General features: G+C 53.4%; 11 protein-coding genes across 11 annotated transcripts; 7 read left to right on the top strand and 4 right to left on the bottom strand.

The window, feature by feature from the left end:
- Positions 1–680: 680 nt before the first annotated feature.
- N7532_003929 (uncharacterized protein) lies at positions 681–1068 on the bottom strand (the record flags this gene model as incomplete). The annotated part of the gene is made up of 2 exons (XM_056616423.1): positions 681–926; positions 982–1068. The coding sequence occupies 2 exons, from the start codon at positions 1066–1068 to the stop codon at positions 681–683; spliced, it is 333 nt and encodes a 110-aa protein (XP_056476780.1).
- Positions 1069–2832: 1764 nt separating this feature from the next.
- Positions 2833–4912, top strand: N7532_003928 (T6SS phospholipase effector Tle1-like catalytic domain-containing protein; the record flags this gene model as incomplete). The annotated part of the gene is made up of 2 exons (XM_056616422.1): positions 2833–2958; positions 3047–4912. 2 exons carry the CDS (start codon positions 2833–2835, stop codon positions 4910–4912), a joined length of 1992 nt encoding a protein of 663 aa, XP_056476779.1.
- Positions 4913–6426: 1514 nt separating this feature from the next.
- On the top strand, positions 6427–7395 carry N7532_003927 (uncharacterized protein; the record flags this gene model as incomplete). The annotated part of the gene is made up of 1 exon (XM_056616421.1): positions 6427–7395. The coding sequence occupies one exon, from the start codon at positions 6427–6429 to the stop codon at positions 7393–7395; it is 969 nt and encodes a 322-aa protein (XP_056476778.1).
- A 980-nt stretch (positions 7396–8375) lies between these two features.
- Positions 8376–10162, top strand: N7532_003926 (flavin monoamine oxidase family protein; the record flags this gene model as incomplete). Its single annotated transcript, XM_056616420.1, has 4 exons — positions 8376–8507; positions 8628–8665; positions 8739–9127; positions 9195–10162. 4 exons carry the CDS (start codon positions 8376–8378, stop codon positions 10160–10162), a joined length of 1527 nt encoding a protein of 508 aa, XP_056476777.1.
- Positions 10163–10855: 693 nt separating this feature from the next.
- Positions 10856–12726, bottom strand: N7532_003925 (homeobox domain-containing protein; the record flags this gene model as incomplete). The annotated part of the gene is made up of 3 exons (XM_056616419.1): positions 10856–12301; positions 12373–12484; positions 12548–12726. The coding sequence occupies 3 exons, from the start codon at positions 12724–12726 to the stop codon at positions 10856–10858; spliced, it is 1737 nt and encodes a 578-aa protein (XP_056476776.1).
- A 21-nt stretch (positions 12727–12747) lies between these two features.
- N7532_003924 (uncharacterized protein) lies at positions 12748–13284 on the top strand (the record flags this gene model as incomplete). Its single annotated transcript, XM_056616418.1, has 1 exon — positions 12748–13284. The coding sequence occupies one exon, from the start codon at positions 12748–12750 to the stop codon at positions 13282–13284; it is 537 nt and encodes a 178-aa protein (XP_056476775.1).
- A 1614-nt stretch (positions 13285–14898) lies between these two features.
- Positions 14899–15255, bottom strand: N7532_003923 (uncharacterized protein; the record flags this gene model as incomplete). The annotated part of the gene is made up of 1 exon (XM_056616417.1): positions 14899–15255. The coding sequence occupies one exon, from the start codon at positions 15253–15255 to the stop codon at positions 14899–14901; it is 357 nt and encodes a 118-aa protein (XP_056476774.1).
- Positions 15256–15288: 33 nt separating this feature from the next.
- Positions 15289–15911, bottom strand: N7532_003922 (uncharacterized protein; the record flags this gene model as incomplete). The annotated part of the gene is made up of 2 exons (XM_056616416.1): positions 15289–15708; positions 15909–15911. 2 exons carry the CDS (start codon positions 15909–15911, stop codon positions 15289–15291), a joined length of 423 nt encoding a protein of 140 aa, XP_056476773.1.
- Positions 15912–17572: 1661 nt separating this feature from the next.
- N7532_003921 (MFS transporter) lies at positions 17573–19256 on the top strand (the record flags this gene model as incomplete). Its single annotated transcript, XM_056616415.1, has 2 exons — positions 17573–18519; positions 18584–19256. The coding sequence occupies 2 exons, from the start codon at positions 17573–17575 to the stop codon at positions 19254–19256; spliced, it is 1620 nt and encodes a 539-aa protein (XP_056476772.1).
- Positions 19257–19877: 621 nt separating this feature from the next.
- On the top strand, positions 19878–21740 carry N7532_003920 (sugar porter family MFS transporter; the record flags this gene model as incomplete). Its single annotated transcript, XM_056616414.1, has 6 exons — positions 19878–20055; positions 20137–20416; positions 20486–20806; positions 20888–21247; positions 21329–21489; positions 21556–21740. The coding sequence occupies 6 exons, from the start codon at positions 19878–19880 to the stop codon at positions 21738–21740; spliced, it is 1485 nt and encodes a 494-aa protein (XP_056476771.1).
- Positions 21741–22309: 569 nt separating this feature from the next.
- N7532_003919 (putative RING finger domain protein) lies at positions 22310–23118 on the top strand (the record flags this gene model as incomplete). Its single annotated transcript, XM_056616413.1, has 3 exons — positions 22310–22515; positions 22684–22860; positions 22935–23118. 3 exons carry the CDS (start codon positions 22310–22312, stop codon positions 23116–23118), a joined length of 567 nt encoding a protein of 188 aa, XP_056476770.1.
- Positions 23119–23202: the final 84 nt, after the last annotated feature.

Here is a 23202-nt window from a genome sequence, read left to right as displayed (position 1 = left end):
CGCGACGAGTGCTGCGCGCGCGCCAGATTTAAAAACGAGCTGTGCGGGCGACCCAGGTGAGGACCAGCTGCAGGACTGTGGAGCGTCCGCGGTGGCGGATTTGTTATCACCAATAGTTGATTGACTGCGAGGCCCAGATCTCATTGGAAATGGACCGACCAGGGCGACACTAGCCTCGATCTGCCCGGAGGCTGTGGCTCAGGACTGATGGCCCGCTGCCAATCAGACCGGCGGCCCCGCGGGGAACAAGCTCGGTTGATGGCCAGCTGGAGCTGATTTGGTCGCGGATCCCACCGAAAAGCATGGCTCCCCTCGATGACGAACCGCTGAACCGAGTAAATGATCACCATGCAGGTTTGCCAGAGTGGGGAGCTTTCCATGCGGTTTGGGAAAGGGGGTGGGCCTAGGCAATTGGACACGGCACGTCACCCAGGGCAGCGCTGAAACTCTGCACGAGTGGACAGTTCGTTCTTTTTTTTATTTTCTTTTTCTCCAGCATTATTGTGTCAATTGTCGGGATAGTCCCGTGGAAGGTGACATTTGGAGCATCCACCGGTACGTGAATACACGCGCACCTCGACGGCACACCTTCCCCCCTTGAAACATCTCGACCATCTGACGAAAGACATGCTCGCGAGGCTCGAGATCGACCAGCCACAAGTGTACAGGTGTGACTGATGTCAAGTGGCAGTAGCGGTGTACGCGCGAACCGAATCTCGGAAGTCACGATGCCCCACATCTGGGATCGCGAGATCCAGCCAGACGGCGCGCGATGGAGCGTGGCAGCACGAAGTGGGGGTAATCCAGAGCACGACACCCTTGACCATTTCGGTCGAAAAATCGTGGCTGGCTGTGAAGATCGCCGGATCAACCGGTCGAGGGGATAGAATCGGGGGGCTGTCAAACCCTCCATGTCCGTGCTGTAGCTGTATGGCGTAGCTGGGTATGATGTAGAGACTGCCAGTGACAATGGGTGCATACTAGTGGAGGATGTACGGAGGGTCTTGGGGGAGGACAGGTGCTTGGACCGACGTAAGGGAATGCGGCCAGTCGCGGCAGAACGTCCATCTCCGAAGGTGCTAAGCTACTTCTTCGGGACAGCTGCAGATGCAGATTAGACCAAACACTCGAAGTTCAGATCGGCACGACCCACCCGTTCGCCCACTCGCTAGCTGCTCTGACCCAGCTAGCGTGCGCCCAGAACAGTGAACGGGCCGCTCTGCTGAACGAACCGTATTCGACCCATTGTCATTGGCGGGCCCAGCTGCCAGTCATCTGAATCAATCAGAATCTGATCTATCGGGCCCCCACCCTCAGGGTCCTTTCTGTGTTGCCATTTCAGGATGCACTGGATTCCCTCGTGGTAAAGAAAGGATATCCTTCTCTGCGCGAGGGCACGAGGAATGGTCCATCAAGAATATCAATCATGGGGTCAAAAGCCAGCCGAGCCCTGACTCGCGTGAAGAGACGACGGGAACCACGGAACGCCCACGTGTGGCATTTCTGGGGACGCGGCCCGCCCGCCCGGCGATATCCTACCAAAAGGGCGTGTCCCCCATAACATGAGATTGTACTTGCTGTACAACACCGGACTAAGGCCTCTAGCAGAACTACTCCAATGCCAAGCAAATTATAGCGAGCACACTATTACACCCGTGCAGAACGAACATATCTATCTTCAGCAATTGAGTCCACGGCCCATGTGATTGGGGGATCGTGCATTGTTCATCTTCAGCCGCCTCGGATCGGACCTTCAAACACCAGAGCTGAGGGCTCCACAGGGGGTAAGCACAAGAAGGGGAGGAGAAATCAGGAAAATCTCTGCCACCTCAACCACCTTGTCTCTTCCCCTCTTTGTGAGATTCGGACCGCGTCAGTCTCAACTTTGGCCACGAATCTTCAGCAGCACGGACGAGGTGGGTCCCCGCAACGTGAAGACGTCAAAGCTGTAGAAGGCGGTTCGGGCTGGGAGGCCAGCAGCCCCTCTTGGTGAGTTTAGTGCCAGACACTAGCAAGCTAGCCCCGATCCACACCCGGGCTGGACATGCCCCTTGCCCCGAGTTGATTCGAGCACCCACGCTGGCAGAGGCGACGTGGGGAATGATCGTCGGTAATGTCCCGATCCCACGAACAGTGCTGGTCATGTTTCGTCTGATAGGTTCCGCGAGGCCACTGGGCTCCAATAGTCTCCAGTGCCGTGTCCAAAAGGAGGAAGAAGGACCGTATGTACTTACAGCACAGGAGTTCTGAAATTCAGCGGCGCCAACCCCCCCCACTGGACGCAAGCCCCGGGAAGGTTGGCTGCTGCGCGTGCGAGTCAAGACCAGCCTAGATCAAAAGCAAAGAAAGAGGACCCGATGCCTTGCGATTGGACGAGATGCGCCCCCGTTGGAGGGAAGGTTTCGATAGGGCTCACATTGTGTGATGTGAGAAGGCTGTAAGGCGTAGGAACAAAACCGGTCCTGGAGCAGCCTCCTGCTGGGACATGCCGGATGGAGGAATTTTCATGCCTCCGAAGATGATCATTGTGCACACCACCACAGCAACCAGCGTACCAGTACCGTTCCAGAAAAGTAAGAAAGTCGGGAAGATCCTCGCGAGGCCCACCAGCCCGTCAGCCCGAGCTTGACGTATCTTGCAGCGATCGTCTCAGTGCCACCCTTTCAGGCATTCCAATCGCCTTGGTCACTTTCGTCTTCTCCTCGTCCTGATTTGCAGGGCCCCAGCTGCATCGCATCCTGTGTTCGACCTTTTTTACAGGTCCCACGTATATACTTGACCGTCTGCCCCCTGAATGGTTTGGAGGCCGTCTCCGTGCAAATAGACGACACCATGGCGCAAGCCCACCCACACGTTCACCCGTCGCCAAACCCGAAGCAATTTGTGCTCTGCTTCGATGGCACCGGCAACAAGTTCGCCGGCGACGAGTCCGACAGCAATGTCTTGAAGATTTTTCGTGTATGTGCTGTGCATCTGCATCTGCCAAGGCTTGGAAGGCTTTGGCGGGATTGTTTTTTGTTGGAATACTCACACCGACCATGAACAGATGCTCGACCGTAGTCAGAGCCACCAGTACCATTACTACCAGCCCGGTATCGGTACCTACGTGACCACCAAGTCGCTCTCCAGCCATGGCCGCATCCAACGCATCAAGTCCTGGTACCAAAAGGCCAAGGACTCCGCCATTGGTTCGTCCTTTGACGAGCACGTTATGGGCGGGTACAAGTTCCTGATGCGATACTACTCCCCCGGCGACGAGATCTACTTCATCGGCTTCAGTCGCGGCTCCTATATCGCACGCTTCCTGGCCGAGATGCTGGACTACATCGGCCTTCTGGAAGCCGGTAATGAGGAGTTGGTCCGCTTCGCCTGGAAGACCTTTGCCAAATGGCAGCAGCGAGCTGGCGACACCGAGGAGGACCAGGCCGAGAAGAAGAAGCTGTTCGAGTACATGAAAGCCTTCCGAGAGACCTTCAGTCGTCCGATTTCGCGCATTCGCTTCATGGGTTTGTTCGATACCGTCAACAGTGTTCCGCGCTTCGAAAATGCCTGGATGCAACGCAGCAAGTTTCCCTACACGGCGCGCAGTTCCGCTCGAGTCATCCGCCATGCCGTCGGTATCGACGAGCGTCGCGCCAAGTTCCGTCAGGATCTCATCTCGGGCCCGCGGCCCAAGGAGAAGCATCACAAGCGTCATCGTCCCCATTTTCATGCCAATCGTCTGGAACAACATCTTCATCGCCACGAAGACGCCAACCACCACCTCCATATTTTCCACCAAGACCGACATGGCAATGCCAACTCGGAGCAAGTCCCCGCCATCCGTCTGGACGATGGTAGCAATGGCGCACCCACCGAGTTGAATGTCCCGGCAGAGACCCCTGGCTTCCAGACACCCGGATGGGGACCCGGTCCTGGTGAGACGTACTACCACACTGCGCGTTCATCTCAAGCTGGGAGCGAGTCAAACTTTGGGGACAAGTCCCACCGATACCGCGCCCCGTCTCCCCGGCGTAACAGTCTCGCTGTTCCGAAGCCCAACCAGTCCACCGACGACGTGACCTCCGTTCGTAGCGGACACTCCGGCCTCTCGGTTGCAGTCCCCAGCCATCAGGGCGACTACGACGAGAGTGACGAGGATGACCAGGATATCCATGAGATCTGGTTCCCGGGCTGCCACGCTGATATCGGCGGTGGCTGGAAGTTGGCAGACGGCGAGTTGTGGGCGCTGAGCCATGCGCCGCTGGTGTGGATGGTGCAGGAAGCCCAAAAGGCTGGCCTGGAACTTGACGAGCGCAAAATGAAGCAGTTCCAATGTCTGGAGGAGTTTGATGGCGACTACAGTCCCATCCAGGCTGAGATCAATGCTCGCCGACCTAGTCAGCTAGTGCCCGAGTCCAAGGAAGATGACCCTGATGCCTACCGTGAGAAGCCCGATGAGAAACAGCGCTCGGCTGCTAGCCGCGACTTCTGGCATGCATTGCACACCTCCAGCACCAAGGGTCTTCTTCACGACTGCTTGGAGTTCAACCAGGGTCTTCCCCCAATGTCGGTCCTGTCCTGGCGTATCATGGAGTGGCTGCCTTTCCGTCGTATGGATCTCCAGGATGACGGCTCCTGGAAGCCCATCTGCTGGCCGCTGCCTCGTGGTGAGGTGCGTGATGTTCCGCTCGACGCGGAGATCCACGTCTCTGCCATCCGCCGTATGCAGCACGATCCCAACTACCGTCCTGGCAATGTGATTGTCGGTGGTGGTGGTCGTGGTGTGCGTATTGCGCCGGAAGAATGCGGCATGGGCGACTGGGTGGTCCTCCGCAATGAGGGCGACGCGGTGCGCGAGACGTACGTGCGCAAGACTATGGCCACTAAGTGCAAAGAAAAGCTGGAGCATGAGAAGAATGGGCACTCGTAATGACCTCTGCTTAATTTCTGCGTGATTTTCTGTGCTCGTCCACATTCTCTCCCAATTTGTCTACTACATAATCCTAGTTATACCACCCATACTGACCTAGTATACTTAGTTTCCTTAGTTCTCTTATTTATCAAAATGTACCATCTTATGTGATCGAGTCTCGAGTTCATCTGGGACGGTCTGGAGCCGTCTAGAATGCTGTAAATGTAGCCCAGATCGAAATTGCGATCCTTGCACTGGTTGTCAACTGCGGCGAATCAGGGTCTGACGCGCATGCAGTGTTGGTTCCACTGCGACGGAGGGGTGGGTTTCGAGGTCTGGGATTACCGTCTGCCCCGCGAGGCGGATGATGTTGATCGGATGCAAAACGCAGGTGAGATGAATGGAGACAGAATGGAAGAATTGAGTTTGTCGTCTCTTGGGGTGGGGGGTTCGATGTATACTATTCATAGTATACGAAGTCTCAGGATGAGCTCCGGTGGCACCTGTCTGGATGCGGCCTGTGGGGTTCTTTGTCTGGAATCCAGGGATCTGAAGTATACCCCAAGGCCTGGGCCAAGATCTGCCATTGTTCTGAGATTACTGAACACGCAATGTTGAGCATAAGTCTGACGCAATACTAACGCGACTTTTCTCTGGGATACTTGGAGTTTAGTGCTCGCTCGGGTAAGCTCGGTTGATATCCCTGTAAGTATGACTGATGTGTACCTGAACCTACAGCGACCTTATGGGATCAAAGTACATACTCCATCCCAGTAGAGACACCAGGACACATGCCGCACAAGATAGATCTCAGAGCATGTTTCACAGTGAAATCCAGTGTCCACTTCTCCCGGACTCCGCTAGATCTTGAGGCCCCAATGCGCCGAGAAAAGCCCGGCTCGGGCAGAGTGGAGAGAGGCGTGGCAATGGCAGATGCAGGCCGGATGTCAAGCATCGAGGTCTAGATAAACTGCGGCCAGGAATTCCTGCTATTGGCGGGCGAGGATGCTATCTCCATCGCCTCGGGGCCGATCCATGGATGTAGCGTTCGGGGATGCCTCGATCTGGAGAACAGCGACGGGGGAAGTGACAAAAGCAACCGCGTCGACAGGCTCAAAAGAACGGTTCTTTGGGCTCGCCGGAATGATTGTGTTTGGCTGGTGTTCAGGGTTAGGCCGGTGGTGAGGAGAAATGAAAGGAGTATCACATAGCCCTGCCAGGGTCCACGGGGGGCCCGGGCCGCGACTTTTTTCGCCGCACCTCCTTCCACTTTCATTTTCTTTGGCCGTGGACGATTTCCAATCTTCGCTCCGTCAACTCCTTCCACAAAACTCTGTTCACCTCTTCTCAATCGAAGCCTGGCCGGTCCACGGTTTTCGTCTTTTGCGCCCTTTTCGCTCCACCCCTTTTTTCCATGATGCGCCCGGCGTGAACATCATCCACCCCCCTTCTCCCTTCCTCGATCTTCGACCTGCAAGGCCACCCCTCTCTTCCCCTCCCCCTTTCCTCGCCGATCAGCCTGGATCGCCACGATGGAAGGGTCTCCGCGACCTGAGAACAAGCGCTCTCCGGCCTCCGACTCCAGCGCTGCATCTGCCTCCGGGTCCAGCACCGGGGGTGTGCCGGAACGGGTGGGAAAGGAGGACGTCATGATCACTTTGTCGCTCTCCGCCGAACCACCGGCACCTCCTCGGACTGGATCTCCTTTGACCCGGTCGCATCTACGCTCGCGGTCACTGGTGGGAATCCCCGGCATGCCATCGATGACCCGCGCCTACTCGTCCCCAGGGCTGGACTCTCGGGGACGATATATCTTCGTCAACGGCCGCGGGATGCCCGCGCATCCTCCCGTTGATGGCGCGAAACGGCCCATGCCCTTGCAGATGCGCGCGGACGATCACATCGAGACCCGTTTGGGGTCGCTCAATATCTCCGAGACCATCTCGGAGAATGCAGAGCTCGACACCACCCCCAGATCGCCTTCTTCGCATCGCAGCTCTTCTCCTGTCTTAACGGCACATGGGTTTCCCCGCATCGGTCGGATGCGCTCGACGTCGCCCCTCCATATCCAACCCTCCGTGAGCAGTCCACCTTCGGTTCATACCTCCCCCATGCTCGGCGGCAAGTACAACGAGTCCTATCCGATTCACTCGTCTTCGTCTACATCTTCGGTCCCGTCGACTCCGACCAGTCTGCGCTCGCGCAGCCCCAGCATTTCCTCTCTGGAAACTATTCCCGACATCCCTGACGCGGAAGCAGAGGCTCTCGAGGACGAGGATCGCATGGCGGAGCTGAAAGCTGCCGCTGATGCTGCGGATGCTGCAAGCAGCTCCAATCGACGGCATGGTACATCCGATACATCGACTCCGTCCAGTTCTTTCAGCACGGTTCGTGGCGGTTCCAGCGTGTACACTCCGCGCAGCGACAAGCGCAAACGATGGAGTGTTTGCGGTGCCGAACGTCGCCAGGACCTGGACCTGGAGACTATCTGGGAAGACTGAAGCTGTCTCCCGTTCATCATTGCATCCATACGTCTTCTTAGGCCGAGCATCTTTTATCGGTTCCTAAACCGGCAGATCAGACTTGCGGATTTCGCATCCGGACACGATCCAGCCCCCTCGCTTGGGGCTTACCCTCTAGCAGAATGAGCCCTGCCGCATCATTTTGGCTTGCCATCATACCTCTGGCGGGAACTTAACTTCGCTACAAGTTTGGCGATTGGCTCAATCTTTACTAACCACACATCGACCCGTATAGTTTCCGGATCAACATGGTCCATCTTTTCATGCGACATCATCAGACCAAGGAGTTTATTCGCGATGGCGCATTATCTTACTTTTTCTGTTCTTTTATTTTGTTTCATTTTCTAGGCGGCGCGCGGGAGGCAGGACCGGGCGCATTACTTCTTCTCTTTAATTATGCTGGGCATAATCGCGTTTTCGGAGGCATTCTGATCTTTCCAGTGCTTTTTGCCCTTTTCTGCTTGATACCATTCGGTGATATCTCACCGATCTTTGCTATATTTTTACTTAGAGTCCTCGGACTGTGGCGAATTTGAATGCCGGTAGGCAACTACTAGTATCTTGACTTAGTATGCGCAGTGAAACCTGTTGTTTGTGACCACCTATTCTGTTGGGAAAGTCATCTACCTTATGAATAATGATTTCACCAGTTGAGAAGACTGTTACTACTGTACCTTGTGGAGGTAGTAAAGGTGAAGAGTAGCTGCAAAGTTTGATCTGATCTACCTGAAATCCCCCAACGAATCATTCGCCCATCCCACACTAATAGATCGCCCGATAGCCAATCACCCGCGCACAGGGCCTCCGCCTTGAATCAACGACATCAACCACTTTTCCTTCTCCTCTTCTTTCCCTCACAACCTTCCACGGGAAGGAGTTCTATGTTCCAATCTGCCCTACGCTACATTGTTCCAATTTCAGATTCATCCCGCATCCGCCGTTTCCGTCTTCTCCACCCCATGGCCGCCAAAGCTAAACCCCGCGTGGGGATCGTGGGCGCAGGCATTGCCGGCCTCCGCTGTGCCGATATTCTCATTCAGAATGGGGCGCGGGTGACTATTTTGGAAGCGAGGGGTCGTATTGGTGGGCGGGTAAGTTCATTTCGTTATTTTGAATGCGTCGTTGGATATGCGTGGAATTTGGTCGGCTTTCGACACGTGTTGTGTTTGGTTGTTGGACCTGACTAATTGTTTTTTTGTTCGTCGATTTAGGTGCATCAGAGCGAAATAGCAGGCCATCTAGTAGATCTGTATGTATTTTTATATTTTCACGGCCAAAGATGCCGTGGATTGATCTGTGAAGCCGAAACTAACAACCGGCAGTGGCCCAAACTGGATCCATGGCACGGAAGAAAATCCGATCATGGACATCGCCGATGCAACGAAGACTATAGCTCGTGATCCCGAAGGGAGAAATATCTCTATATCCTGCGACGGACAGCTTGTCGATGAGCAGCTCACAACCAAAGCGGCTGAGTTCATCTGGACAACCATCGAGAAGGCCTTCGAGTACAGCAATCACCATGGGGATAGCATCCCGGTGGAACGCAGTCTCTTTGACTTTATACAGGAGCATGTACAGAAAACCAATTTCTCCGATAAGGAGAAGAAATTGTGTTTGGATTCCTGCAAACTTTGGGGTGCATATGTGGGTGACCCTATCGAGAGACAGAGCTTGAAGTTCTTTCGTTTAGAGGAGTGTATTGACGGGAGTATGTTTCGTCCCATATTCCATCTGATTCCATAATTAAGTGCTTACGCGCTGACACTCCCCGATAGACAACTACTTTGTGGCATCAACCTACAAACGAATCTTGGAGCATGTTGCAAAGACAGCCCTGGCACAAGCTGACATCCGCTTCAAGCAACATGTTATCAAGATCGAAGCACCGCAAATTGACGGCAAACACCAAGTTAAAGTAACTACCGCATCAGGCGATATCCATGACTTCGACGAATTAGTCGTCACATGTCCTCTGGGCTGGTTGAAACGCAACACCGAAGCATTCCACCCACGCCTCCCAGACCGACTCCTCGAAGCAATCAAAAGTATATCCTACGGCCGTCTCGAGAAAGTCTACATCACATTCCCCGAGGCGTTCTGGAATACCGACTCAAATGATACCGCACACAACAAACAACCATCCGCCAACCCTGTATTCGCCCAATTCCTCGAACCAACCTACACATCCCACCCAAAGGACATCCAATGGAACCAAGAATGCCTCTCCCTCGCCAGTCTCCCAACCCCCTGCGCCCATCCGACCCTCCTCTTCTACACATACGGACCCTGCGCAACAAACATAGTCGAGCAAATTGCCGACCTAGTCGAAGGCTCAGAAAAATACAACCAAGTCCTAACCACCATCCTCGAACCCTTCTACTCCAAACTCCCAGGATACAACCCCACCTCGACTTCCTGTAAACCAACCTCGATCCTCGCGACCCGCTGGCAAAAGGACCCCTACGCGGGAAATGGGTCATATTGCAATTTCCAAGTTGACTTGACCACCGGCGACAAGGATATTGAGGCTCTGCGCTCGGGCGTGGGGCTGGGTCCGGAGCGCGGAATCTGGTTTGCTGGTGAGCATACGGCCCCGTTTGTGGCTCTGGGGACAACGACGGGCGCGTATTGGAGTGGGGAGCGGGCTGCTGTGCAGGTTTGTGGAAAGGTTGGGCTAGGAAGGATCGGGGTAGGCGTAGCGAGGGATGATTCTTTGCCTTCTGCTTCTGCTGGTGGGAAGTGAGGAGCCTGGACGTGACCCCTTCTTTTTTGCTTTGGGTTTTTCGGATGCATATTGGCTTTCGGGCCTATTTGTTTTATTTGGTCAGCTTCGGCGGGTTATATCCAGGATTACTATATTTTCCATTTTCCAAAGTCTTGCATTGGAATTCGGGTTGGTCAGCTTTGGGGTAATGACCATTGCATGTACATCACTTTGAATCAATCGTACAATCCAGAATATCAATTTCTACATTGCAAATTCAGATTCAAGAATAATTGCTATTTTTATCAGGTTCGAATATTCAGTGGTCGTTAGGGTTTCATTCCAGGATTAGTTGATCTATACCGGGAGGTATTCCCGCTGTCTCGTCCCCGACAAAATTCCACTCCCCCAAGCCCTGCATACTTTTAATTACTCCTTCATCGGGGAATTGAAACAGATGACAATGACTCGCCAAGACGAACAAAGGGGAAGTAGGAATCCTGCGAGGACCGACTGACCTTGGGAACAAGGGATCATGTAGTTCACGTGACAGATGTGGCGAAGACCGCTTGCAAGCTCACATCACGAATCATGACAAGACGAAGAGAACACAATACATCCAGGCTTCACGAGAAAAAGACAAAGGAAATAAAAAAAGACGTATGTTTATATGACAACGACAAAAGACACTTTTCCTGTACCGGTGTCTCGTCTTCAAGGGCTTTAAGGGTGTTATCTCCATGCCCCTTGGCTTAGGGACAAGAGACCCTGGACACAGTCCAGGTCATCCTCTTGGCTACCCCCAGTGCCGCCCGACATAAATGCCGAGACCTCTGCACTCATATCAGGCGGAGATTTGCCCTGCGTACCCGATGCAAATGGCCTGTTGCGCTTGCCGCTGGATGTGATACCCAGTCCCCGGTTGCGGTTGGCATCCCGCAAAACAGACCGTGAAGCATGGGAGGTTTTGCGGCGACGGACTTGGCTTGTTCGCGTACCTGGGAGCCAGTTTTCCTTGTCGGAGTCACCAGGGTCCAGTTCCAGGTCGTGTTTGCCGGACTTGGAGGTCAGCGGCTTGGACAGGTTCGACGGTTGGTTCAATGACCGGTTCCGTTCAGTCTCTAGTCTACCCAGGGAGGAGACGGTGCGAGAAAGCTTTCGCCTCTTTTCTCCCATTGATTGGGAAATCGGTGTGCGGCTTGCGTCGGCGTGGACAGAAACAAGACTCTGTCGGCCAGACGCGCTTCGGGAGAGTGTGCGGTTGGAGCGGGAGTGGAAGAGACCAGGGGAGGCGTTGGGAGCGGTTTGAGAGCTGGTAGGGGTGGACAGGGCACTTCGCGCGTCGGTATCGAAAAATGATTCCCAGTTGCGAGGGTCGCGAGACCGGCCAAAGGTCCGATCCTTCTCGGTCAGGCCCGCCCGCGGGGTGGCCGGGAGGATGGCACTGTTGCTGCGATGCAGACTTGACATCTTCGTGCGGCGTACAGAGAACATTGCGGCACGGTTCTTGGACGGAGACGGCTCGTTCTCTGCTCGGATCACAGCCTTGCCATCAGATGACATTGCAATCCGCAACGCGTTCCGACCCTTGGGCGGAGACGGTGTCATCTCGTCTTCCTTCCGGACCATAGCTTCACCATCGAACGAGAACGACAACCGCAGAGAGGGAGGCGACTTCACCGGTGTGGTATTCACCTCCACTGCTCGCTGGCTCACTTCTCCCTCGCCCTGCATATCCGACAGCGACCGTTTTCTTTTCGGAACCTGCAGCAACGAATCCTCCTGGGAAATATCTTGTTCTTGGGTGTTGAGTCCTGACTCGGGCGCGTGAAATTCTTCCTGTGTGGTCGGCGGGGTATCCTCCACATCTGTTGCCACACTTGTCTGTGTGCTCTGCGGCGGCAGTTCAGGCTCGTCCTTGTCACCAGTCACTGGATCAGATGGATCAGACAACTGCAACAGCTCGCCACCCCATGATCTCGGTCGAGTCCCCTCTGGTCGGTCGTGGCCCTCCATCTGCTCGGCCCCACTAGAGAACCCCGGCTCTCCAGACGCGGTATCATCACTTGGCAACAGACCCGACGAGTCGGACATGCTTGATCGCGGTGCAAGCAGTTCGTGCGGTTGGAGAGGCTTGGATTTGCGTCGGTCGTTCTGGCGGCGGTTTTGGAACCAGATCTGCGTGAGAGGCGAGTCAGCCAGGCGGGTCACTTGCATTTACAGAAATTTGGAGTCTTGGCATCGCGTACCTGGACCTCTTTCTCGCCGAGCGAGACGCGGTTCACGATCTCGCCTCGAGCTACTTTGTCTGGCTTGGGATTCCGCTGGTATTCCGCCTCTAGAATGGCATGGTCTTCCGGACTGTTGGACAACACAAATTGGTTAGTCACGACGCGTATATGGCGTCGGAGTTCGTCAACTAACCTGGTTCGACGCCTCTTTTGACGAGCAAGAAGCTTGTTGTCGACGCGAGGCGGCAGGTTCTGTGTCAAGGTCTTCTGGGAATGAACCAGGAAGGCGTAGTTGAGGGAATTGGAGTCGTTGGCCGGGAGATATGGTGAGGACGAGGCGGGCGCCGCCACCGAAGACTCCGGGTCGGACATAGTTCTCTTTACCAGAAGAGCATGGATGGAAAAGCAGAAGAAGCAGAAGGAAAGAGAAGATGTCCAGACCAGAACAGACCCAACGAAAGGAAGAAGGGAAAGAGCTCGCGTCTCCAAAAGAGAAGAGACGGGGCTGGTGCAGAAGAGTATGCAGCCGAATCGCGTCGCGATGTGGACGCGGAGGGTAGCAGGAACGTGGCCCGCGCTAGTCTCGCTCTGCCTTCTCGAGGTAGCGGGTACTTGACCTGCTGCCCAGCTCGCACGATTGCGATTACGCCTGGTTTTCTCTCAGTCGGAGCTGGCGGAGCTGCTTTTCTGCGCGATCGTGTGTTCGACCAGGTTCAATGCTTCTGTCCGAACAATGGACGCGCCGTGGAGTCGTCGGAGGTAATTCGGGAGGTCCCCACTAGGCCCTGGACGTGGTATGGCAGATGGGGCCCTCGCGTGTCCGCACGTCACGCCGGTATGCGCGCCAGATCCCAGGAATCCTTGGGATTTGACCGCTCTACACGTCGGTCCCGGTATCCAGCATTTCGCGTGCCATCGGCGTCCTCGTAAAACTTCCGACGTGAAAAGTTCCGAACGCGCTCTGACACGTCCTCACGTGATCTTGACTCCCACGTGACCTTCTAATCGCGACCGTAGACATTATCCTAGGCTAATATACACAATAACCACAGACTGGGATATAGTGAGAGCAATACAGACGCGTCGGTGAGCTCTACAACACGTTTCAACAAGCGATATCTCGGCTGGAAACATAGTCTTGGAGGTGATATATATTGGTCTGGTCAGGCGGTGGGGAATTATACAACCTTAAATAAACAAATAAACAAACACAGAGACGATTAGGTACCAGACGATTAAACAGTTCTTTTCCTCTCAAAAAGTAATTGATATCGAGGAATAGAGCAAAGCAATCAGGGCCATCAGTTTTGTGGATTTTTAGGCGAGGTAACCTTGCAGGAATGTTGGCGAAGTTCCCTGCATTTGATGCCATAAAAGTAAGGCCGTAATGCACCCACAGGCCTTTCAATCACCCAAGGAGCCTCAATGTTCTTCAATTGGCTCATGTAGTAAATTGCGCTAAATCATGATCAAAATTTTCTCCTCGCTCGCGAGGTGGTGACTGTTTTTTCATCTTCTCTCGTTTAATCTTGGAATACTACCCTGGCGTATTGTGTGTAGTGTTTGATGCAATAGTACGACGTAGTATTCCCATGCGGTCTTAATTTGATCTAGCTATTTATAATTAGGGAACCCACAAGCTCCGTTTCAAACCTTAGACCGTGTCTTCGGAATAGGCAGACTCTCCAAGAGCTCCTGTCACTCCAGCGGGAAGCTCGATCTTTCCTTTAGAGAACGCCCCTTCCAGCCTTCAGCAACCTGAGCCTCATCCTGCTGCCAACGCTGTACCTCTTGCTTGGTCCAAGGACCCAACACCTCGGCCGTCTCTGTTGGACTTTCCTGCGGCAGGAAGGGGCCAGCCCTCTCAAATATTCTCGAATATATTGCGCATCGATAAAATGTTCTTTGATCTGGAATGATGATCACATCTTGTCTAAGTTACAGTATGGGAGTTATGGACGAAACGTTCGAATTCCAGGAGATAAAAAAATTCTAGTGGGGACTTTCGGGAGCTGCAAGGTGCTTCAATGGCTCAATAATGGTTTTTTTTTTTTTTTTTTTTTTTTTTTTGGAAAGGCGGTTGCTTATCGGGCTGCCCTAATGATCGGCGGCATTTGTGGCATTATTCGTTTGCTACAGGCTCGGTCAGAGTCGGCTTGGATCGAGATTTCATCGTGCGTGTCCACCTGGTGGGAACAGATCTATGGTGAGTTTTCAACACTCGTGGCAAGGAACACCCTCTTTCGAAACAATGCCTGGACCAGGTAACACTAGCGCTGACGGGTTGCACATGCAATCAATAGTTTGCATGCGGTACACGTCATATTGTGTTGTAATAAAAGGGGTTATTGGTATGTGCATACAGCTGATGCATAGAATTGACTGGGATGAAAAGCAAGTTTCGTCCAACAAATATGAAAAAATTCCATTGGCAGCAATTGATTAGCCCCCGCCCACAAGTCTAGATCATGATCACATAACACACATACATCTGATTCCACTCATCATTTAAATCTTACAAACCGTTGACTGCTGGCCATTGAGCTAGCGAGGTCGGCACCGCACAAAGGGCCCTTCGACCGCTGACGTGATATAACCCTGCAATCGGAAATTGCAATGGTCGTGTATACCACCGCAGCAGCGCCCATCAGGCGCCAATCGTATGTCATAGCGGAACAGCCTGCGGGCGATTGTCACGTTCAACTCGGTCCAGGCGAGTTTCCACCCGACGCACGATCGGGCCCTAACGCTAAAGGGGATGAACGCCTGTTTGGCGATCCAGATGCTTTCCTCGTCCACACCGGTCTCTGCATTTATGATCCATCGGTCGGGGCGGTATTCGTCGGGCGCGGTGACGTAATACGGGTTGCGGTGGAGGGCGTATGTTGTGGTGCCGACCATTGTTTCTTTCCGGGAGATATTCTTGATCCACTATCAAGTCTCCTTCCAGTACGGCGCGCGGGATGGTTGTAGCGACAGAAGGCGCGAGGCGCATTTCTCATTAATACAGGCTTGGAGAAGCTCGCAGGAGTTGAGCTGGGGTCCTGTCCGGATGTCTTCGTCGGCGGCGAATGTGGTGCAGATCTCTTTCACCAAGCGAGCGAGAAGAGCTGGCATGTGGCCGAGATGGGAGATTGTGCCACTCATGACAGTAGTTATGGTATCTGCACCGGCAGTTATCAGGGGTATCGATTCCACCCAAAGATCCTTTTGAGTGAAATGAAGCCCTGTCTTGGGATCGGCTGTGTTCATCATCGTATAGAACAGGTCCTTGGTTTTGATATCATTGCCAAGGCGCGTGCGTGCTTCTGATTGCTCGTGAATACGGATACCAGCGTTGACAATATCCTGGAACTTGGATCGTAAGAAGAATTGGTCGGTCTCCAGATTGCAGAATTTGGAATTGAACGAGTGTCTAGAAAATGTGTCAGTGTCTACTTCAGACGGGCAATGTCAGAACTTTAGATCATACCGTCATACTCCGCTGGGTAATTTTCAACACGACTGACAGGAACCATCGCAGGCTGAACATATGCAACATTTAAAGTCCTTACCATAGCAGAGATCACTGATCACATCGAAGGTAACCTAATCGCACATTCCAGCCAGGTGCTTAGTGTTGGACCAGCCATCACCGGTCTCGGAGTCAACCTCAATCATGACATTTCCAAATTCGTCGCCCTTTTGGCAGGTCAGGTGACAAAATCGCGAATGTTTGTCAGAAGCCGTTCCTCGATGGATTTGAGGCCCTCAGTGGAAGAGACCTGCGCCAGGATACGGCGCTTAAAGCCATGGGTGGCCTTGTCATCGCGGTGAGGGTATTCGGGTTCTGTCGGCTGGCGCTTAGGGAGCTGTAGCCCTCAGACATGATCACATTTGCTCGGACACCATAGATAGTGTCCATTGCTGTGTGGTTATTGAATGTAAGGGCATTAGGGGCAAATAGGACAATGTCGTCTTCTTGAAATAGTGTATTAGCATCTAGACCTTCTTTTGATATACTGTGATAAAGTACTATAGCGATCATGCACTCCCGGCTTTTAATTTAAGGTCTCTTTACCAGGCATAGAAGGCTGAATATCAATGTGTTATGGCAAACCAAACGAGTACCGGGTACTTCGCTAGTGGATGGAAGAAGACGCGGTAAATGACAAGTGAATTTCCCTGGTGGCGATCATTAGCATAAGGAAGTGCCAAGCTAAGACCCAATGCAATTCACGTACAAAGGAATACAGCGGTAGCCGCCACCACTATTTCCAAACTCATTTGATCGTCGAGATGTGGAATAGAACTGTCAAAGTGAGTTTCTTCCGCCCCGTACGTCTGGTTTGAGAAGGTAGATTGGCCAAGACGGACTTTAATTGAATCTTGGTGAAAAGCCCCAGCTGAAAGAACCCAATTCCAGACTGCTTTATCTTTCTATTTTGGCGAATCATGTTGTCATCGAACAGGATTAATTCCATCGAACCCTGAGATTTTGTCGATCAGGCCCGGAGATCACCGTGCGTCCAAATCGAAATTCACACATGCGCGCAGAAAACAATTACGCTATCTATGTTCGACCCAATCAAAGTAAGACAGTATCATCTTGGAATGCCTGCAGGGTTCAGGCAGGCAGCGTGCGTTCTCAGGGTGGCTGTGGAACCTTCTGGTGGAACTGCAACCCGCTCTTTTGATAGTGTCACGATCGCCCCAAAAACCACGTTCGTTCGAAGCGCCCGACAGGACTCGAAAATTTCCAAGAAAAGAAAGTGAACGAGGAGGATCTTGATCATGTAGCAATACCGTTTAAGGTCCCCGAGGCCACCCTTTTTCTTCTAAACGTCGACAGCTGCGGCCGTCGATCGGGTCAGGCAGTTCATCCATGGAGACTCTGCTTGGCCAAGAAATCTACAAAGCGTCCCAAGATCGTCGCTGACGCCTCCAATAGTCGCCCCACCGGCCAATCATGTTCGGATCGAAGAAGGAGATTCAGATCGCTCATGGGGCATTTTTTTCGCAGGATGACAAGGGAGGCACGGTCAAGCGGGCTCGGTAATTCCCCGAGATGATTGAAAACAGGACGCAGTGACACCCTCCGCTGTCAGAGGGGTTTCCATGGGAGTATTTCTTGAAGTTTCTTATTCATAAAAAGAGTATCGCGACCCAGTTGTGAGTTTGGGGATTTTGTCAGAACAAAAACAAGAGCACTCTAGCAGTCGCTGCTTCGACAGTGATCATGGCCGACGTGCTGACGAACGGCGGAGAAGGTGTTCAATCGACCAGAATTCCCATCTGGCGCCTGATTTTCGATCAAGGTTGCGTTTCTCAGCACATCATCGACGCCAAGTACAATGGCACTGGCACTGAAGAAGACCCTTATCAGGTCTCGTGGCTGGACGACGATGAACGAAATCCCATGAAGTACTCTGAGGTAGGCAAATGGCTCATCATGCTCCTAGTAGGAGTTGTGACAATGGCAGTAGCGCTCGTGTCGTCTGCCTACTCAGGGAGTATCAATGAGATTATACTGGACTTCCATGTCAGTGAAGATGTCTCTCTCCTGGGTATATCAATGTTCGTCATCGGATTCGCCGTCGGCCCCCTTGTTTGGGCACCTCTGAGCGAGATCTATGGTCGGCGACACATCATGATCGTCAACGCCATCGGCCTGACAGCGTTCACAGCAGGTTCTGCCGGATCGAAAGATATCTGGACATTGATCATTCTTCGCATTTTTGCCGGCAGTCTGGGCTCTGGCCCACTCGCAGTCTCGGGCGGTGTCATCGCAGACACATTTCCCGATATCAGTCGCGGTCTCGCGAGTGGTCTGTACTGCGCTGCACCTTTCCTGGGCCCGACACTCGGCCCTATTATCGGTGGCTTCTTATCTGAGGCTTCAGGGTGGCGTTGGGTCGAGGGCCTTCTCGCAGCATTTGCTGGCGTCTTGGGGATTGTCACTATCTTTACGTTGCCCGAGACGTATGCACCGGTCCTGTTGCAGAAGCGTGCAGAACGGCTGTCTGCCATCACGGGCCACGTTTATCGCAGCAAAATCGAGATTGAACAAGGCAAGAAGCATCCTGTGACAGTGTTGAAAACTGCTCTCTGTCGCCCGTGGGTGTTGCTATTCCGGGAGCCTATTGTCCTGCTCTTGTCCACCTATCTTTCCATCATCTATGGCATGTAAGTGCGCCAATTCCAGTGAAGACTTCTGATCCATCGAGGCTCAATGCTAACAATCAATCAGCCTGTACCTGATGTTCGCAGCTGTGCCGATCGTGTACCAAGTCGAACGCGGCTGGAGCGAAGGGAAGACCGGTCTCGCCTTTCTGGGAATCCTCGTCGGCATCCTGCTGTCAGTGCTGGCTACATTCCCACAATACAAACGGTACAAGAAGATGGTTCTCGCCACTCTTCCTGGTCGTGTTGCCCCCGAGGAGCGTCTCCCTGATTCCTACTGGGGCGCCATCGCTCTTCCAATCGGTCTCTTCTGGTTCGCCTGGACCAACTCCCCCTCAATCCACTGGATGGCTTCCATCGCCGCGGGAGTGCCATTCGGCTTCGGCATGGTGTTGGTCTTCATGCCCGTCCTCAACTATTTAGTCGATGCGTATACAATATATGCCGCGTCCGTCTTGGCTGCCAGTTCTGCACTGAGGTCTGTCTTTGGTGCTGCGTTCCCTCTGTTCACGTCGGTCATGTACGAGAACCTTGGTATTCACTGGGCTTCTTCTATTCCGGCTTTCCTGGCTCTCGTATGCGTGCCGATTCCGTTTTTGTTCTATCGGTACGGTCCGGTTATTCGGAGGCGTTGTCACTATGCGGCCCAATCGGAGGCATTCATTGAGAAGATGGCCAGGAAGGCCGTAAGTCCAAAGGAGCAAGCTGGTAAAGAGGAAACAAGCGATGTTTCCAAATGATTTCCCAATACTGTTTCATTGAGCTTGGCGTTTTGCAGGAAAAGCATTCATTGAATAATGGGTATGTCAGCGTGTGATAACCTTGAATATTCGGAGGATTTTTAGGCGTTCCGGGAGTCAAAAATCGAGATCTAATTTGCATCACATCAACACTGTGAAGTAATATGTAGTATCCTGGTTAGGCTCTATCATCGTACCCGACCGGTGAATGCCGGAATAATAAACGAATGCTGTAAGCGAATCCTTAATCTCCAGCTCGTGCGGGGGCCGTCGGCACACCGGGCGCCCATCCGGCCACGGGGTACGGGCCGTGATAGGCTGACCACTCGGCGTGGAGAGCAGAAGCTTAAATACGCGACGCCACAACTTCCCCAGGATTTTCTGCCCCTCCCAGTCTTTCCCTCTGCAACCCCCCTGTCCCGAGTCCGGGGTTGCACCGTCTGCAGAGATTGCACCCGATTGTCCCGCTTTGACGGCTTCCAGACGATTCGCATATAAGTCGTGTGCTGCTATTCGGTATACCATGTGGAACCCGGCTGCGCAGAATTGTTGTTGGATTGATTCGTTTCTGCAGGTGTGACCCAGAAAGACTGATACTCTCTTTCGCTGTTGCTGTCCGCCATGGGTAGGTCTTTTACGGTCTATGTGGCCGTGTTGGCGGCGACGGGATCGTTCCTTTTTGGTTATGATAGTGGGGTGATGACGGATGTGATCGAGTCGCCAAACTTCCTGGCCTACTTCCAAACCACGCAGACATCGGCGATAGTCGGAGCAATCAATAGCACTTTTTCAGGCGGAGGTATGTATGAGTGTCCTATGCAAATTGTCTTATTGAAGAAATTCATTGCATTCGCTGACCGGACTGACTGCGTCTCAACAGCCGTCATCGGTTCTTTACAAGGCGGGTTGACCATGGATCGCTTCGGGCGCAAAAAGACCATCCAGATGGGTGCCTTGATCTGTCTCATCGGCGCGGTCCTGCAATCCGCCGCGCAGAACCTTGCTATGATTCTGACTGGTCGCATTCTCGCCGGAGGGGCCGTCGGGCTCATGAGTATGTCTGTACCAGTTTACCAGGCCGAGGTCGCGCACCCACGCTCTCGAGGGTTGATCGTTGGCTTAGCACAGCAGATGATTGGAATCGGATTTATTGTTAGCACGTATGTCCCAAAAAACCTTCCCCGGGTCGTGGCACAAGTGATAAGTGACTGATGCCGTTACTATCATAGGTGGATCGGGTACGGTTCTCTGCATGCGCCGGAGACCAGCCAGCTCCAGTGGCGACTGCCCCTGGCCTTCCAGGTTGTTCCAGCTCTAGTTTTGGTCATCGGCATGATTTTCCTCCCGGAGTCCCCACGATATCTCATCGAGGAAGAGCAGTACGGCGAAGCAATGCGCGTGCTTCGCAAGCTGCATTTCGACGGGACCAACGACGAATGGATTGAAGCCGAGTTTTTCGAGATTCGCCGAACGATCGAGGCTGAAAAAAGCGTTGCGGTACAGGGGTGGGCCCCCATGTTCACTGTTCCACAATGGCGCACCCGTATGCTGTATGTGATGTCCCTGGCTTCGATATCCCCCATTCCGAATATAGGCAACGAGTCGTTGACTGACAAACCCGGCTTGAACAGACATGGCGTTGCGGTCCAAGTCTTCACTCAGATGACGGGAATCAACGTGATCGGGTATTACCAAACCATCATGTACAAGGCCCTGGGGTTCACTGGGAATCGGAACACGCTGGTGGCGGGCCTCTACAACTGCGTGGGGCCGATCGCGAACTTCATTTTCGTGGTTTTCCTTCTCGATCGGGTCGGTCGCCGGCGACCGATGCTGTTTGGCACGCTAGGAATTTCACTTGCACTGATCTGCGAGGCTGCGTTGAACTCGCAGAACCCGGACGGTCAGCGCATCGGATACAGCATCGGTGGCGTGTTCTTCCTGTTCGCTGTATCGGTCATTTTCTCCATGTCGTTTGGACCTTGTAGCTGGTAAGTGAAGACTTTGGCTGCCTTTGAAATAGGCTTCAAACGCCTGACAGGTCACGCGACGCTGAGACTGATGTTTGACAGGGTCTACATGGCCGAGGTCATGCCGATGCAGATCCGGGGCAAGGGCAATGCCTTTGCCGTTGGAGTCGGCAACTGGGCGGTCAGCACGCTGTGGAATCAAGTTTCGCCCATCGCGCTGGGCCAGATTGAGTGGAGGTTTTATTTTGTCTTCGTGGCGTGGAGTGAGTGGTTTTCCTCGGGCCCCAGAATTGTCTCGGAGCGACACTAACCCCTTGATCTCTGCTTAGACCTGTGCGTCTCCTTCCCAGTGATCTATTTCCTGTTCCCGGAAACTAAGCAGAAGACGCTGGAGGAGATCGATCTGCTGTTTGCCCAGCGCATAGAGCGAATACCCGACGAGATGACGCAGAGGGAGAAAGAAGAGGCCGGGGTCTCGGCGATGAATGTAGAGAACACGAAGCTCCACAATTAGAGTGTGCCGGTGGTGGCTCGGCACTTGGTTGTCACCTGAATTCCAAGCGCTGCAGGATATTGCATTATAGTAGGGAGGTGGAGAAGCGGGGGAGTGGCCCCATCCATCGATCCCGTGATGGCCTCATACAGTAGTCCTCAGTCAGAGCACGTAGAAAAAGGCAACCGCGGCTGGCATCGTACAACGCCCGCCCTCCAGGCCCTCATCGACTTCGCTGCCACAACCTGCCACCTGACCTGCAGTCGTTCCACAGGCTGTGAAAAAGCCACCACCCAAAAAAGGACAATCCAGCCGATCAGCATTCCCAGCCGCTCGTAGCTTGGCCCGCACATCCCTTCGAGCGCCACGGGCACCCATTGGCTCTGCGACCCCTCTTGGGCAGGCAATGATCGCATCTCACAGTCGCAGCTCCAGTGGATCTCCCCCCCGCTTTGGTCGATCATCTTTCCCCTGCTGGAGACCTTTATCTTGAGACGGCACGCGCATGCTGTTCACGAACCCCGTTTGACCTCCCGAGCCGCACGGGGTGCTCGCTTCATTCTTCAGGTATGTATCCCTCGATACCTCGTATGCTTGGCTATGGCTGGCAGCGATGGTGCTGGCACGGGGAAGATCATCAGCGTGCGTTGAGTGGGCTGATCGCTGACCGTCGCGCAACAGGACACCGACTCTGGGGGAGAAAGATGGGTGACGACAAGAGCCTCAAGACGAGCCACATGGCCATCGTCCTGGGAATTGGCTTAGGCGTAGTGATGCTCATCGTGCTCAGCTTACTGTGAGTACTACAGCTGTTCCCTTCCTTTGTCTGCTGTTCGCCCCATGCACGAGCAGATCGGCGAAGATACCATCATTGCGATCTCATTCCGGCCATGCCTTTTCCCTTTCCACTTCTCCGATTATTCTCCGGTTGTGTTACACAAAGTCCATGCGCTTACTCTACCAGTCTTACGATTGTCGTCAACCGCCGCGATCGCCAGGCATTTCAACGCAAAAGGAAGAATCCGGATGAGCGATTGCGCAATCTCGATGCAGTCTCGCCCACCCGCACTTTAGAGCAGTGGTGGACGACTACAAAAGGCAAAATGGGCCTTTCAGAGGCCGTCGATGGCCAGTTTGTTTGGTAAGCGAGAATATACCCTGTCTTTATTCCGGAGATAGAACCTTAACATATACAAGTTGGCTAACAGACACCAGCGCCGTCTGTCTAGAACAAGTCGATCGCACGGAGGAAATCCGAGAGCTGCAATGCCTGCACGTTTTTCATCGGGAATGCCTCGAGAAATGGTATCTCGGCGATCACTTCAACTGCCCACTCTGCCATCGACCCTATTTCGTTGCCGATAACCCTCCACGAAATGATTATGTGTGGATGGTATGATTTCACGAATGGATTTATGACATCGGCGTTTGGGAACTGGGGCGGAGCTGACTGAGCGATTGACATGGTATTTCCATGAGATCT

This window comes from Penicillium argentinense (genome assembly GCF_028826775.1).
Source record: "Penicillium argentinense strain IBT 30761 chromosome Unknown utg000004l_segment0_segment0, whole genome shotgun sequence".
Classification (NCBI taxonomy): domain Eukaryota; kingdom Fungi; phylum Ascomycota; class Eurotiomycetes; order Eurotiales; family Aspergillaceae; genus Penicillium; species Penicillium argentinense.
This window is presented reverse-complemented; position numbering and strand designations above follow the sequence as displayed.